Source organism: Carya illinoinensis, chromosome 5, assembly GCF_018687715.1.
Source record: "Carya illinoinensis cultivar Pawnee chromosome 5, C.illinoinensisPawnee_v1, whole genome shotgun sequence".
Lineage (NCBI taxonomy): Eukaryota > Viridiplantae > Streptophyta > Magnoliopsida > Fagales > Juglandaceae > Carya > Carya illinoinensis.
In genome coordinates, this window is record NC_056756.1 from 1,794,807 (window position 1) to 1,811,612 (window position 16,806).

The 16,806-nt window shown below is 36.0% G+C and overlaps 2 protein-coding genes across 3 annotated transcripts; one reads left to right on the plus strand and one right to left on the minus strand.

Annotated features, from left to right (window-relative positions):
• Nucleotides 1-47: 47 nt before the first annotated feature.
• LOC122309156 (mitotic checkpoint protein BUB3.2) lies at nucleotides 48-4,431 on the minus strand. Its single transcript, XM_043122523.1, has 9 exons — nucleotides 4,167-4,431; nucleotides 3,897-4,027; nucleotides 3,309-3,391; nucleotides 2,610-2,876; nucleotides 2,061-2,136; nucleotides 1,013-1,093; nucleotides 679-757; nucleotides 491-591; nucleotides 48-405 (listed from the first exon to the last, which is right to left on the minus strand). The coding sequence occupies exons 1-9, from the start codon at nucleotides 4,284-4,286 to the stop codon at nucleotides 318-320; spliced, it is 1,026 nt and encodes a 341-aa protein (XP_042978457.1). The 5' UTR covers nucleotides 4,287-4,431; the 3' UTR covers nucleotides 48-317.
• A 1,140-nt stretch (nucleotides 4,432-5,571) lies between these two features.
• On the plus strand, nucleotides 5,572-10,671 carry LOC122311832 (zinc finger protein-like 1 homolog). 2 transcript variants are annotated; one of them, XM_043126547.1, is made up of 9 exons: nucleotides 5,572-5,888; nucleotides 6,160-6,240; nucleotides 7,095-7,215; nucleotides 7,329-7,423; nucleotides 7,848-7,919; nucleotides 8,797-9,090; nucleotides 9,513-9,621; nucleotides 9,756-9,942; nucleotides 10,211-10,671. In XM_043126547.1, the coding sequence occupies exons 1-9, from the start codon at nucleotides 5,865-5,867 to the stop codon at nucleotides 10,296-10,298; spliced, it is 1,071 nt and encodes a 356-aa protein (XP_042982481.1). In that variant the 5' UTR covers nucleotides 5,572-5,864; the 3' UTR covers nucleotides 10,299-10,671. The 2 variants fall into 2 exon arrangements, with proteins under 2 accessions (XP_042982481.1, XP_042982482.1); XM_043126548.1 differs by having other exon boundaries at nucleotides 5,573-5,888; nucleotides 8,797-9,084.
• Nucleotides 10,672-16,806: the final 6,135 nt, after the last annotated feature.

Below are 16,806 nucleotides of genomic sequence, written 5' to 3' on the forward strand. Positions count from 1 at the left end.
ATTCCTATCCATCACGTGGAGTTACAAGTTTAATAAAACTCAAAACATCCAACATAACTGACGTGGAATTTCATAGCATTTTAACACATCAAACTCGTGAACCCATTAGCTGTCTATTGTCAATGTTACATAAGTAGGATTAAATAAGGGCGGCCTAATCCTTTTCGTTTCTTAGAAATCGTCAAGGATACGAAGATAAAAGACAAATTCATCAACCTTGGCTATAGGAAGAGCTGAAGCATCGCATCCCAACATAAAAGAATAAAAAAAGATGTCCCAGTTATTATGGGAACAATGAGGAGATTGTACATTTTCAGTTATGCAGGAGGATTGGGGTAGACTTTTGGCTTTGGCTTCACCTCTATTTCATTTACGCTGCGAACATAGATAGCATCTGGTTCGTGACTGCAAAATGAAAAGCCAACACATTAAAGCCAGTGTGTGTCACTCTGTGTGAGAGAGAGAGAGAGAGAGAGAGAGCTGATCTTACGGTTTATCTCCCTCTTCATATGTATAACTTGATGCCACTGCCAAAAGGCGGCCATCTCTGCTAAACGAAAGTGCTGCAATGCTTGTTGGATATTTTGAGTACTAGAAAAGATCAAACAGCAGTTCTAATGAATTCAAGCTTCCAAATATTTTAATCAATATGCCAGCATCACATAATCGAACTTATACCTGATACAGCCTCTTCTTGTTGTTCCCATCCCACACATTCACGTAGCCATCACAGCCCCCAGTTGCAAATGTACCATAGCTGCAGATTGAATGTGGAAGAATACATTAGTCACTGCTTGAATTGTATGAAAAGAACCTACTATCGTTAATCTCAGGCCATGGACTTCACAATCAGTCAACGTCAGTTCAAAGAGAATTATCCAACTCCCTTTGCAGATTTGAATTGCAGATTTGCTTTTGATTTGTGGAAGAATGGACTAGTAACTACTTGAATTATGCGTTCCATTAACTAAAGATTCAGTAATTCAATACACAAAGAATATCAAAAACTTACACAGGGTGGAATGCGATGGCATTTACTGGGTAGACAATGTCCCTTCCAGCCTCCGATTTTCTATGACACTTAAATGCATACCTGGATAAAGCTTACCATCTTCAGTAAGCAAAACGAAGAAGTGCAGCAGAATAAAACATAATGGCATGATTGTATTCTCATACAACAGTAATATTAAAAAGGCCAACCATTTCTTACCCAGTTGTTAAGACACAGGCGATGGCACACAACATGACCATGCTAATTCATTAAACCAGAATGTATGACATGCAATCTACTATACACCCCAGCAATTGTTTAAAACTAACAGAAGCACACTTCACAAAGATGTAACACACCGTTACTTGCAAATAGAGAAGTCCAGAGGCAAAGGGTTCGGTTTGGCCACTAAGATTTCTCATCTCAAACACAAAATTCCCATCTCATTATTACAACTTTCACAAATCTCTATACAAAATATAATAAACAATTTAACTTTTTCTTAACTTTTTATATCCAAAAATAATAATAATAGTAAAATATAATATTTTAATATTTTATTTTAAAACTCAAAATTCTCATATGAAAATTCTCAGTGGCCAAACCGAACCATGTACTGCCTTTATTTTTTTGTATCACTTACTCTTAGGTATGGTTTGGTAAGTAAGAATTTTGAATTTTAAGATAAAATATTAAAATATTATATTTTAATATTATTATTGTTTTGGGATTTAAAAAAGTTAAAAAAAAATTGAATTAATTATTATATTTTGTATGAGGATTTGGAAAAGTTGTAATGATGAGATGAGAATTTTGAGTTTGAGATGAGAATTTTCTTGGGCCAAACCAAACCTTAAATGTACGTACATTCAGTTGTCAAATCAAGAGTACACAAAAAGCAACATCAGAATTGATAACGCATCAGTAAGAAGTGCCCAAAGCACAAATAGCCAGCAGATTTTACAGAAACACAAAGGAAGCTGGAAAAACTGCAAAAAGTTACAAAAACAGGGAACATCATTCAATTAATTTATGCTTCTTAATGGTCCATCCAAAGATCAGCACATACTTTTTGGCTTGACTAGCCTCTGAGAGATCGAAAAATTCCATCGCAACTCTTCCTTCAACAGAACTCAGAGCATATCCTTCATAAAATAGTCAAGTCACCATTAAATCTTAGCGAATAGAGAGGAAGAGTATATCTTATGAACAAAATAATGGGCCAAAGACAGGCTTCTAGCTAGTGAATTGTCCTTTTTGCCTCTCTATTTTCCCACGATGTTATGCTATCTATAACAGAGGAGATTTATTACAACCTTCCAGATAGATATACTAAAAGTTGCTCCGGAAATATACTTGTTGAAATCAATTAAACGAATTCATATGCTATGGCACGAGAAAATAGCAACTGCCAATGTAGCTCAAATTCGTGTAAGAGACTTGACGGCAAACCTTTCTATGAATAGAACCTGAAACTGCCTTAAAATGGAGAGGGAGGAAGAAAGGAAGGAGTGGGGTGTTTAACCGTGAACAATGTGATTTAACTAGTGGTTTTGACAATTTTGGAGACTGACAGCAAGAAGGAAAAGATTGTTGCTCAATAAGGTCAGAAAATTACCTGTTCCATTTGGATAACAGCGCACACATCTAGTTTGATATTTCAATGAAGATTCCCTTCGCTGTTCAGGTTGTGACATGTTTCTTAAGTCATAGACATTCACGTGTCTTCCTGCAGTTGCTACAACCAATCGATTTCCAACAAGAGAAAGTGAGTAAACACGCTCAGGTTGTGGGTATGTCCCAACAAGAGTGCGATCCTGCCCACTTGCACCTCTAGGATCCCAACACTTAAGGGTTTTATCCCAACTACCTGTGATTAATTGCCCTGAGAGATTCAACAGATGAGAGAAAATATTACTTGGATTGTCGAATAAACATGAATTGGCAAATAAATGACACGAGGAACGGTTCTATGTGAAATGCCATAAAATATTACTTGAGTGATAGCAACTATAGCATCACCATTCTAAGGATGAAAGGGGCGTTAAGACCCTTTGGTTGTAATGAGTCCAATGACATGGGATCATACTTAAAAAACTGGATAAATGGGTTTTGTTATTACTATTGTTATTATTACATAGCACCTTTCAAGCTTTTAGGTCGTGTCGTTTTAGATTTGTCAACTTTTTTACATGTTCTGCTATCATCTGAACCACTGCACTTTGGTTTGCATGCAGACAAATCATCATATTACAGAAAAACCAACAAGAAGAAATTTACATAAGCAAAGGAGAATGCAAGTACTGCACAAACAAACCTGCTGCATAAGAGTACTCAACACAGCGTACGGGTGCATCGTGCCTTCCCAAAATATCCTCCTTGTTAGAGCTAAAGAGAAGCCTGAAACATTGATGCCACAGCGAAAAATATAAAATCTCCAAAATCATGATCAAGATTGGAAACTGGGCCACAAAAATTTGATAGAAGTAATGATCTAAAAAATATGATCTCGCTTCTTCGATGCAAGGACTCAGCTAAATTGAGGAGGATAAGCAAATCATAGATTAATCTTATAAATTTGATATATATTGAAACTCTAACCCACAAAGACGGTGTTTATTGAACCAAGCCAACTCTAAATGCTTTCCTATGACATGACACCTACAGCTTCGCAGATTTCATTTTCTTTTCCGTTCCCTCATTTATTCGGACAGACATAAAATTGGGGCAGAAAACAGCAATTGCGACCTGATTACTTGTATTTAGCTCAGTTGAGTGAATGTTTTCATGTTTCGAGTTCCGTACAACATAAGAACTAGTGCTCAACAATTTCGGTTTTCATTTTCCGTTCCCGCACTTTCTCAGCAACCGAACAGGAAAAACAGGGCCAATAAAAAGCACTGACCGCCTCACAGTATGATCGGCGCTGGCGCTGAACCCTGAGGAATCATCGTGGAAGCAACAGTCGAGGACGGGACCGCCGTGCAAGAACTCGCCTCGCAGAGCATTGGCGCTCGCATCGTACAATCGGACGCTCTGGCCAATTAGAATAGTGTTTGTAGCTAACTTTAGAATATTGTGAGCTAGGAAGAGGATTAGAGAGAAGAGATGGAGGAAGAAAAAGAAGAGCAAGGAGGCCGGGTAGTAATGGGGGTGGGGGGAAGTGAGGGCGTACCTTGTCCCATGAAGACACTAGCAGGTGATCGCTATGGTTGGAGAAGCGGAGGTTGGATATGCCGTCGGAAGGCGGGTTCGAGAGCTCGCGGCCAGGTGCCGGCGGTGCGACTGATGTCATCCCGTGATTGGCTTGCCTGCTCCAAGAGTACAAGGAGCCAAGCAGGTAGTGCGAGTGGGCGTAGGGTTCTTGGAGAGACCTGATGGCCGAGAGAGGGAAATTACAGTTTGAAAATAAAAGATAGATTTTGGGGGGGGGGGGGGGGGGGGTTTGATTTCAGATAGAAATTAGATATTGCTTGTGAAAAGAGAGAGTGGCGGCCGGATGGTTTGGTGGGGAATTTAAATTTAAAGCAGAGGGACATGATCGTGGGACATGGAGAGTGGCGGTGACGTTCTGACTTTTGGGCCTTTGGTCTCGTTGTTGCGATCCATCATTACAGACAAATGGTATTGGTTTATTATTGTTTTATTATTCAGTTTTTTGTTTAAATGTAATTTGAATTTAGATTAAAAATATTAATATAACCTTTTTGCATAATCTAAATTATTTAATTCATGTTTTGAGATTATTAATCTAAATTTAAAAAATAAAAAGAAAAAAAAAATTAGATAGTAAAATAGTAATAAAAAAATATAAAGTTATCATTATCTAACAAGATAGCGAAAAATGCGGTTTATAACAATAAATAAAGAGTACCCTACAAAATAGTACTATTATTCTACAGTCAAAGTTAAATAAAAGCAACTTATTGGGTTTGAATTAAAATAATTATATAATTATATCAAACATAAAAATATTATACATGTATTATTTCCCATATATAAAATGGAAATACATGCGGTTTGTAGCTACCCATTTTGACAAAAATGTATGTAAAATTAAAGAGGATTCAATTAGATGCTTGCTCTTAAGCAATATAGAATGTTTTCCGATTAGGTTTGTAATTTGTCAATTTAAGATCACTCTCATTATTGATGATTGTCACAATTAAAAATATGAGTAATATTACATATAATCATTTTTATGTATTATATATATATTTTATTAATTTAATTGAATGAATTAATTTTTTTTAATATACAATCAATTATATCACTGAACATACATAAAAGTGATTGAATATGGATTTTTTGTAAAAACATTATAACTAATGAAGTGGGTTGAATCTTCAACTGTATTATCGGTTCAAATAGTAGAACACCGAATCGGCTCAAAGATTAGGTTAGCCCAAGACTCAAGTCTCGGCCCGGTCGGTTCAAATAGTAGAACACCGAATCGGCTCAAAGATTAGGTTAGCCCAAGACTCAAGTCTCGGCCCGGTCCTTCCACCACCAAATTTATAGACCTCTCTTTGCTGTGCGCCAAAATAATATTTATTTATTTACACCGAAATTTTTTTTTTTTTCAGGGAAAAAATTCAATTAAGAAAAAAATAAAAAAAAAGAAGTAGAAAACTGATCGAAGTTATCGAACGGATCTCCACGGGCAGCACTGCAAATCCAGACAACACCAACAACGATTACATTTTCAGTGAAGGCTCTCTCTCTGGTCGCTCTTTCTCTGGCTCAACTTTTCCTTAGATTCTTTGCTTCTATCGTTTGCACCGTCTTAAACCCTAATAGTCTCCAACAAATCCACGATAAATTTATACCTGATTGATCCGCTTGGCTTCGAGACTCTGCACCGGTCAATGCAATGGTGGTCTGCAAATGCCGAAAGGTGACTACTACAATTCCTCATTCCATCTTTCTTTGTTCCTGATCGTTTTTGTGCTGGTCCATTAGTTGGGGTTTGGATCGAACCGGTTTCGTTATTCGAAACTTAAGGTGATCCGTGCTCAGCCATACGGATCGTTGTTTCCAATTCTCATTGGTGGGACAGTGGAAGCGGACCTGGAGCTTGTCTTTAATCGGTTCTTATATATTGATTGAAATTGCAAGATAATGTATGTTGTCTAATGTATTTGGCGGGGGGTTTTTTGGTGTTTCAGGCTACTAAATTGTATTGTTTCGTGCACAAAGTTCCTGTTTGTGGAGAATGCATCTGTTTTCCGGAGCACCAAGTTTGCGTGGTAAATTTATTGCTATTATTGTAGGAGTTTTTGTTATTTCGAACTTTATTTAATTGACACTTGTTTCGTTATAACCCCACTTTCAGCTGGATGTGTTGCTCACAGTCATTTTGGACTCTCTTTAGTTTTTTTCTTTATCCTATCAGTAGTAAAAGTCCTATATTTGTGGTGGTATCATGCGATTGGATTTCATTTATAATTGGATAAAAGTTTGGCGTGGATAATAGAAAAAGAGCTTCTAAGGGTTTGAAAGTGGAAGTGGGCCATGCGATTGAATTGCCATGTGATGGAACTACATACTTCGACATTAATTGACCAAGAGATTACTAATTCTCGATTACATTTTCTTTTCACAGATCTAATATTATCAATGTGCCATTTGAATTATATGATGTTATATGTCATTCACAGGACAAAACTGACTTTGTAGCACTCCCATGCACTTTTTGAGAGACTTCATAGTGGCCTCTATATTGTTTGCATACTTCTCCAGAAGAGAATCATTTTATTCCTCTGAATGAGCTTTTGCCAGACAAAACATTCTACATTTCCAAAGCATTATTGTCCAATTGCAGTGATTCTGAATTAACATTAGTTACTTTGACCGCTGAGTTTAGTTGTTGTGATGTTACTTCTTTTTCTCGTTGGATCTAGTTTGTGCTACGTGCATGCTAAAACTTTATAGAAGAGATGATAACTCGATTCAATCATAATCTACATTCATGCCTATTCACTTTCATGCTAAGAATGCATCTGTGAATTTGTATATATATATTTTTCATGAAAATTTCTGATTGATGGCGTTGTAAGGTTGTCCAATGCCTATGCTGTATTAATCTTGCTGTCTTTGCCAGGTCCGGACATACTCAGAATGGGTAATAGATGGAGAATATAATTGGCCTCCTAAATGCTCCCAGTGTCAAGCTGAGCTTGAAGAGGGGATTGGTTCTCAAACTACTCGATTGGGTTGCTTGCGTATGTGATTTTGCAGATATAGTTATTGCCTCTGACATGCAATTTATCTCTGTTATTAGAACATCTGCTGGAAATCTTACTGTAAAATATAATTTACAATTTTTTCGCTTCAGATGTTCTACACACAAATTGCTTGGTTTCACATGTAAAGAGTTTTCCTTCACATACGGCACCGGCTGGATATGTGTGTCCTGCATGTTCCACTTCAGTAAGATACTTCTAGAAGTTATCTGTAGATTTATCTTAGAATGCTCAATTTATTTATGTCCTGCTTTTGATGTCTTAAAGCATATGTTTATGAAAACTTAAAATGGCTGGAGTTTGTCTTCAAGTATTGCCAAAAAAAAAAAAAAAGAATAAAAAAGCATGGCTAGAAATGCTCTATACTTGGTAAAGTAAACTTTACCATCTAGTTCTGGTTTTTACATGATCTATTTTGTTCATAACACCTTTCTGTGATTATGGCTACAACTGCTCTAACTTGGTAGCATAAACTTTTCCATCTAGTTCTAGCCTTTATATGAGCTATTTAGTTCATAACGCCTTTCTGTGATTGTGGCTTGGGTTTGAGCTTTGTTAAGGCATTGTCTATTGCTTGTCATGGTTCATTATCTAATGAATTTTTCTTGCAGATATGGCCTCCCAAGAGTGTGAAAGATTCAGGGTCTCGTCTTCATTCATTGCTGAAGGAAGCTATTATGCAGGTTAGGTCAATTCTTGGCTCTTGCATGTTTGCAAAGAGAAGTACTCAAGTGATAGTCTTACAAACTGTTTAATAATGCTTTGCTTAGTTAATTTTTATTATGTTAAGTGCAAAACTTCCTTGGCAAGTATGATTCTCGTAGGCTCATCCCTAGAGTTAATGGTAGCTGTTGGTCTTATCTTCTTCTGTTGCGGTCTCATTCCATTTTTCTTTTCACCCTGAATTGACAGGGATCATTGTCCTTGATGTGGGTTGTGATAAATGAGCGATGATTTTTCTATTCTACACCTTCTCTTCATTTTGATTTTGGTAATTTTATAGACAATGAAGAATGAATACTGTTGTCTTTTTTTGGCTCACATCTCTGCTTACTCTCTGATTTTAACGATTTATGTAACTTGGCAATGTACCAGAGCCAGAGGAGTGTTTCTTCTCTATAATTCTTCGTTTCATCTTCCTTTTCTTGTTGGTCCCAGGCTTGGTATTTTGATCTAGGGCTGCTAAATTAGGCCCAGCGTAAATGCAGAGTGAGGCATTATCCGACATCATTTTACAATAAGAGTTGATATTAGCTTCTGGAAATAATTGAGTGTTCAATTTATTGGGGTGCAACTCTTTCACTTATTAGTGAATGTTTGAGGAGTTTTCTGCAGACAGGGTGAACGTTGAATCTGAAGAAAAATTAGTTTAAAACTCACAAAATCAGTTTGTTATTATTTCTTCTATCTTTGCAATTGCTTTAAAGATGCATATACTTGTGAACTATTATGTAGTCGATTTTTGGAGTTAATGTTTTGACATAGGCACCGACATGGTACAGTATTGCTTTCTCATTCATTTGGAAAATAAAGCTCTCAGTTTTGTCCGCTGTTATGCAGACTGGTCTGGAGAAGAATTTGTTTGGAAATCATCCAGTTTCATTGGCAGCGACAGAATCCCGTGGACCTCCTCCTGCATTTGCCTCAGATCCTCTAATTGCAGTATCTTCTACTGGAGGCAGGGAGAACAATGCAAGTTCATTGCCCTTGGTAGCACAAGATGGAATAAGTGTTGCTGAAGGATACTCGGCTGCAAATGGAGCAGGATCTTCCAAACTTCCAGTGAAAGATGTGTTGGAGATAAAAGTTCCTGGTACAGCTGGGGATTTTGTCAAGAACTCAAGCCCTGTAGGTGTATGAGGATTTCACCATCAACTTTTCCATCTTGAGTAGTGATTCTGGGCTCTGCTTGGTTCAAGTTGTTTTTGCTTTTTGATTTTCAAAATGCAACTTTTTTAGATTTTTAGTTGTAGAAACAAAAGCATATTTGATAACCTAGAAAATATCACGACTAACTGTCTCAAAGATCATACGTAAATGTTCAAGACAGGCTAATGCAACTGATGTTTAGCTAAAATGAGAAGCAGAGAAATACTTTACAGGTGCCAACCAAAGGCAGCCCTTGTGAGTTTTTTCTCTGTTTCAATTTGAAATTTAGTGTGGATGCTGGATATGCAGGTGTATACATATGCTGATGTTTGTGTATAATATTTTATTTCATGCATACTTGCCTGAAGAGAAAAAACTTACATAATTTTGTTTTAAATGCATTCCAGCCGGGTGCTACAACACGGAAGGGTGCCTTACTTGTTGATCGACAAAACTCCGAAATTTCATATTATGCAGATGATGAAGATGGCAATCAAAAGAAGTACACTAGAAGAGGTAAGTAGATAGTTTTCTTTATAATTCAAGTTTTCATCATGACATTGTTCATAAAAATGCCGCAAACAAAGCCATCCAACTCTAGGTCTGATCATAATTGCTTCATTATCTTCCTTTGGGGTTCTCATTTGTAGGTCCATTTCGACACAAGTTTCTTAGAGCTTTGCTTCCTTTCTGGTCAAGTACATTACCGACTTTACCAGTGACGGCACCCACACGAAAAGATACATTGAATGCCAATGATATCTCTGAAGGTCGTGTGCGGCATCAAAGATCATCAAGGATGGATCCAAGAAAAGTCCTGCTCATTATTGCAATCATGTAAGGTCTTTTTTTTTTTTTTTTGAATCTTCTCTCTCAAAAATACTAAAGGATAAAGATAACATGGCGGAAAGGGGGATGAAGGTTGAAGGGGGGGTGTTGCTGACCAGCATAATTTGGCAATGTTTGGTAGTTCAAAATGAATTGCTAATTCTTATAAATCAAAACAAGAATTCTCCTGGAATAGATCTCAATTCCAGCGGTGGAATAGAACATGTAAAACAATCACTATTTTCACTGATCCATTTTTTTTTTTAATCTCGTGCAGGGCATGCATGGCAACAATGGGTATTTTGTATTACAGACTAGTGCAACGGGGTATTGATACGGAGCTGCCTGACGATGAGCAGCAGTGAATACCAGTAATGTTGTGATACATTTGAGGTGAATCTGCTTGTAAGGAGATCAGCTGGTTACTGGTGACTTCTGTTGCTTTGAGTTTCTGTTCTGGTCCTCTCTCGGAACATGTGGCAAAAAATTCAAGTGGAGTGTAGGCAATATTGTTTGGGTGATGATGATTATAAGTTCCATGTCTTTGCTGTCCTTTTCTCTTCTATTTTTCACCTGCGCCTGGGGTTGATGTAGCTATGATTGCTTGTATACAGCATGCCGAGCTGGGCCCGAGAGCGGTACAATCTCATATTGATTTCCTTCTCGGTATTTAAAATCAATGCCTTTCATCTTTCGTTCTTAATTTTTGAAAAGAAAAAAATTGTTCTTTGTTTCTTATGTTGCACTTTTCTTCGACTGCAAGTAATAAATAATATGATTGAATGGATTGGATTGGAGCGACCATTTGTCGATAAAAACTGGATAAACTGCAAGCTTAAGGAGTAAAAAATGGCTGGTCTAAGAAAGTAAGCAGATTCGAATCCAATACGGTGAACACTGAATAGCTGGGTTTGCTTACTATCACTGGACGGGAAAAAGGAAAAATGGGCCGGCCCAATCTTTCAAATCTCATGTATTTTGTTTTTTTTTTTCCAAGCAATATATGCATTCATTAAAAAAAACTAATACAAAATAGTAGCGGATTAATATTACAATAATTAAATAATATTAAAGGGAGGGTTTTTTTCACTCGGGAAATTCAGGAGACTGGGAGGGATGTAGTTTAGGAGTATGCTTCCAAAGGCTTGCTTAGTCCATTTATTTGAAAATTTGAAAAAGTAGTTTAACTATTTATTTTATTTTGTATGAAAATTTAAAAAATTTGTAATAATTAAATAAGATGAGTTGAGAAGAATTATGAAAACAATTGAGGTCTTAAATTTACTTATCTTTTTGTCGAGATTTCTTGATTTAAGAAAATTATTAAATAATATCAAGATATCGAGGTGTGATAGTTTCATCTTATGATTAGAAGACATGTTATAAAATATAGTATTTACATAACTGATTTTAATGGCATAATGTCCTCGCATAAGGTGAGAATACCACACTATTCATACTCCAAAAGTAGTTAATAATTTTCTAGAACAAACCGAAACCAGTTATTACACGTAAAAGACTAAATTAGAGTAAATTGGGGAGAAATTTTGAAAATTCAAAAGGAGCCCAATCGGGAGAAATAAAAAATAAGAATAGCACTACAGGGTGTAAAACCAAAAGAATATTTAATATTAGAAGGTCAACATAATTGAAGTTATAATGAGTTGACATCCAAAAGTCAGACTAAAAATAAATAAATAAAGGGCTTAACTTGTTAGTAATAGTTTTTCAAAACCAACCTCACCGAGCTCACACGTGTCACAAGAAAAATGGTAAAAAAATAATGATTAATAAATGGTAAGATATAGTGAGGCTTTGGATGACTTCACACTCAAATGTCAAACCCAAATACATAAAGAAAGAAGGGAACAAGCATGAACTTTTGTCGATGAAAAAGCCCCATTCTATAAATTGACTACTATTTTTATAATGCCTATATTGACTTAGATGGCCTATAAAATAAATAATTGTAATATATATTTATATAAATATATATTCTTTTAATATAGTTGACATTCCAAGTCAATGACACGTGGTCCCAGAAGGCATATAAACCATCTCTGATTTGCAATTTAATTAATTAAACGGACTCAAATTGAAATCATTAAAAAAAAAGTTGAAACTAATATTCTAATCATTACCGTGTACATTCTAAAGTCAAACCCGAACACATTAAACAAAAATAATAATCAAGTCAAACCCAAATACGTAAAAAAAAAAAAAAGCAAAAGAAAAAAGAAAAGGCAATATTACTACAAGCTGGAAATAACATACATAAATTAAAAAAAGTAAAACATATAAATATATATTATTTATAATGATTATATATACTTTTACAATAATTTTCTAGATGATTTATAACAATGTATAAAGATTACGAATTGAATTCTCAGTACACTTTTGTAACCAAATAATTACTTCCCTATTAATTAGGTCTCTGATCATTTGATAAATGATCCTTAAGATTGAAATAGTTGTATCAAAATGAATTCATTATTATCTCTAAAAATAAAGCAGTACGAGAAAATGTTTATTTGTGATAAGTTATTTGCCATGAAAAAAAAAATGATAGTTTCTCAATCAAATGAGCTCATTCTCATTCCAAATAGTAATTCTTGTTTCAAATAATTCGTTACAAATAATTATTATTTGTTATAGTATATATATAGGTGCTCTTTGGCATTGTATATTGGGTAACAAAAACAACATTAATGATGAGATGAGATGAGAATAAAATATTGTTAGAATATTATTTTTTAATATTATTTTTATTTTGAGATTTGAAAAAGTTGAACTAATTATTGTATTTTACTATTTTGTGTGAGAGTTTAAAAATATTGTAATGATTAGATGAAATAAAATGAGTTAAGGGACTCTCTCAAATCCAAACAACCCCCAAAGTCATAATCATTGCTAAGAATTTTATTTATTTAAAATTATCCATCCTCTAGAAAATAATGGAGTTTTAATATAGAGCAATGCTACATACAGTCGTGAAATTGCAAACGCCGCGCAATCACTTTGAAAAAGAGTGGAGTCCACGATTAAAAAGTTAGTTTTTTTTTTTTTCATGTGGGTCCCATATTAATCAATTTTTTTCAAACCGACTACACGCCGCTTGCACAAACATGATTGCAAATATAATTTCTCTTTAATATATGATTCTCCAATATTAGCGCTTGCAAGCGAGATGTCAAGAGATTCCAATTAAGGCAGAAAAAGGATCTTGAAAAATAAAGAATTAAACAGCAGAGCAATTAATTAATTATTAAGCATATGAGAAATTTACATCCATGATTGGATAAATGTAAGGATATTTCTATATCAACCATTAGCTCATAAACCAATTAATGTATTTGGAGTTCTATTAATACACTATTTTTTTTTTTTTTTGTGATTGATCTGGTCTTCATTATTATTGATATTTTTTACAGACAAACCCGTCCAAGAGACAAAACTCTACCTAAACAGAAACTCAACCTCACCGTTCATAGAAAGAAATGACTCAACTTCTACAAACAAACGTCCACAAACTCTTTTTTTTATTATATATATATATATATATATATATTAAGTGGGGATTGATGAGCGGTTTGAATTCAGATCAATGACGAATATATATTCTCTTGATGATCTACACATCTCTCATGATGTATTGATCACAATTTTTGTTAATTTGTACTTTAAATGCATCCGAGTGTTACATATATATATATATATATATATATATATATATGATGATAATGATGGGTTCTCATCAATGACTTTTAAGGAGTGTTGCAAGGAACATGAGTTGGCTAACTGCTGGTTTCAATTGGAGTGTGCACATATCCAGTGTAGAGATTTTATTGTCTTGGTTCCACGTACGTAGCATTGAGAATGTCAGATAGATATCCATTTCCAACACCATTATCACTGTGTTTTAACGAATTGATTTATAATATTGATAATATTCAAGCTAGCTAGGTGACTTAATTCCCACGTTCTCACGCTTGCCGACTTTGATAAGTACTATATTCTCTATCCATTACTTCACCAAACGTCCTTACTCAGATTCGGTCCTTTTTAATTAATGACAAGCTTGTTAAGCACAGTTATTCCCTTTCAATAATATTCTTCGACTCACAAATCAATCTTTCCATGTTTCGTTTTTGAGTTGTGGCTCAAGGTGTTTTAGGGTAATTAAAGGAAATTACACAATGTTTTTTTTTTCCATTGTTTTAAGGAATATTCCTCTCCTCTCTGAGTTGTCTGGGCCCCATTCTGGGAGATTGGTAATGATGAGTACTTAGATCCTATATATAGGGAAGAGGTCAACCTCCAGGAATTAATTAGTAGTACGTGTGGTATAAATATGTCTTCATCTTCTTCCCCACCGAGCATCGGGCAAATTGATCATCAGCTATGGAGCCTATGGGAGCTATCTCTGAGGGAGAATGGGGCTCTCTTAGTGGCATGTATACTGCTGAGGAGGCTGACTTCATGGCTCAGATCCTCAATAATAATGCTTTGTTACCCAATGAGCTAATTGGGGATTCAAGCTTGGGAGTCCCTTCTACTTTTCGGCCTGCCCATGAATCAAGTATGAACGTTGAAGGGCTCAGTGAAAGTCCTTACCGTACTTTATATATGGCTAATTCTAATTTGTGCAGTTTTTCAAATCGGAGTAGTTACAACGGTACTGGTAGTTTAAGGCAACAAAGCTACTACTTGAGTGATTCTCATCCAGTTTTGGCATCGAATTGTTGTGCCTTTAACTTGTCTGAAAATCACACAAAATAATTTTAAAGTAGTTCAGCAAATTGCTTACGTCCACTGGAGCCTCTTTTATAAAATTTGTACAAGATTTATGAAAATCTACAAATTCTCAATTCTCTCACGTCCCTCTTTCTCTTTCTCTTTCTTTTCTCTTCTCCCCACTACCTTCTCTGCAGATCAGAACTCTCCTATTTATAGGAGGATTTCTCCTCAACAAGTTGCTAAATACGGTGCAGCAAATTGCTGCTATAATTATGGGAGGTGCCTGATAAACGGTGCCTAACAAAACAATGCACCTTACGGTGCATGTGCAACTCATGGCCACTTGGGTGGCTTTCAACAATCACCCCCTCCACCCAAGTGTGCCATACTAGGCTGTTTACAAATTGATTCATTCTTCAAATGAATGCACCTCTTTCTTTGACATGAGAGACTTCTGCTATCGAATATGCTCCATTACACCCGAGGGTGCTCAGCAGTGTACAATACTGATCAAGTCCAAACAGTGTTGGAACTTGATTCCTGTGACGACCTTCGTCAACATATCTGCTGGATTATCTTCAGTGCCAATCTTCTGAAATTTGATGTCATCTTCTTCTAATATTTTACGTACAAAGTGAAATCGGATATCTATATGTTTTGTTCGAGAGTGATAAACCTGATTCTTGGCCAAATGGATTGCACTTTGACTGTCATAGTAAACGGTAATCTCTTGCTGCTCAAAGCCCAAATCTGTTACCAATCCCTGTAACCAAATGGCTTCTTTCACGGCTTCTGTTACAGCCATATATTCAGCCTCAGTTGATGATAGTGCAATTGTTGACTGCAAAGTTGATCGCCAACTAACTGGTCCTCCAGCCATAGTGAACACATAACCAGTTGTCGATCGGCGTTTGTCAAGATCACCTGCATAGTCTAAGTCAACATATCCAGTTACTAGACTATCTTCACTCTTCTCGAACCTCAAACCAACATCTACGGTCTCAGTAATATACCATAGAATCCACTTAGCCGCATGCCAATGAACCTTTCCAGGATTATGCATATAGCAACTAACTAAGCTAACGGCCTGGGAGATATCAGGTCGTGTACACACCATGGCATACATTAAGCTTCCAACAACACTTGCATATGGGACATTCCTCATGTAGTCCCGCTCTTCATCAGTTTTAGGAGACTGCAATGCACTGAGCTTGAAATATGAGGCCATAAGAGTACTCATCGGCTTCGTCTTCAAGTCGATGTTGAATCGTTGCAGTATTCTCTTCAGATACTGCTTCTAAGTAAGGTGAACTGTACCTTTCACCCTATCTCTGCTGATCTCCATCCCCAGTATTCTTCGTGCTTCTCCCAGATCTTTCATTTCAAACTCATTACTTAACTGAGTTTTTAAACGATCTATCTCCCCCTTACTTTTACAAGCAATTAACATATCATCTACATATAAAAACAAATAAATGAAAGATCCATCTGCAAGTTTTCTGAAATATACACAATGATCGTATTAGGAACGAGTGTATTTCAGATCCATCATAAAGCGGTCAAACCACTTATACCACTGCCGAGGTGACTGCTTCAAGCCATAGAGAGACTTCTTCAGACTGCATACCCAATTTTCTTTGCCAGCTTCTTTGAATCATTCTGGTTGAGACAGATAAATCTCATCTTCCAGATCACCTGTAAGAAGGTTGTCTTCACATCAAGCTGTGCTAACTCAAGATCATATTGTGCAACCAAAGCTAGCAATATCCGAATGGATGAATGCTTCACAACAGGAGAGAATACTTCACTGTAGTCAATTCCTTCTGTCTGAGCATAGCCCTTGGCTACCAACCTAGTTTTGTATCGCACTCCATTTTTAGCAGCTTGATCATCTTTCTGATTGAAGATCCACTTATAGCCAATTATCTTCTTTACTTTTGAAAGCGGCACAAGCTCCCAAGTCTGGTTCTGGTGAAGAGAATGCATCTCTTCATTCATCGCCTTTGTCCATTCAACTTGTTCACTGGACTGTACGGCTTCTCTGTAAGTGGTTGGGATCTCACCCCCTTCAGCTGGTAATGCATATGTCACATAGTCTACATAACGTGTCGGTACACGTCTCTCTCGTCTCGG

What these genes read in the sequence shown, in the direction of transcription:
- LOC122309156 (XM_043122523.1), bottom strand. Translation starts at nt 4,286, where the DNA reads ATGACATCAGTCGCACCGCCGGCACCTGGCCGCGAGCTCTCGAACCCG. An exon ending in TGAGTACTCTTATGCAGCAG is followed by an intron (nt 2,877 to 3,308) that starts GTTTGTTTGTGC and finishes TGAATCTCTCAG; the next exon opens with GGCAATTAATCACAGGTAGT. An exon ending in ACAAGAAGAGGCTGTATCAG is followed by an intron (nt 592 to 678) that starts GTATAAGTTCGA and finishes GATCTTTTCTAG; the next exon opens with TACTCAAAATATCCAACAAG.
- LOC122311832 (XM_043126547.1), top strand. Translation starts at nt 5,865, where the DNA reads ATGGTGGTCTGCAAATGCCGAAAG. An exon ending in CGGAGCACCAAGTTTGCGTG is followed by an intron (nt 6,241 to 7,094) that starts GTAAATTTATTG and finishes TGTCTTTGCCAG; the next exon opens with GTCCGGACATACTCAGAATG. An exon ending in TACTCGATTGGGTTGCTTGC is followed by an intron (nt 7,216 to 7,328) that starts GTATGTGATTTT and finishes TTTTCGCTTCAG; the next exon opens with ATGTTCTACACACAAATTGC.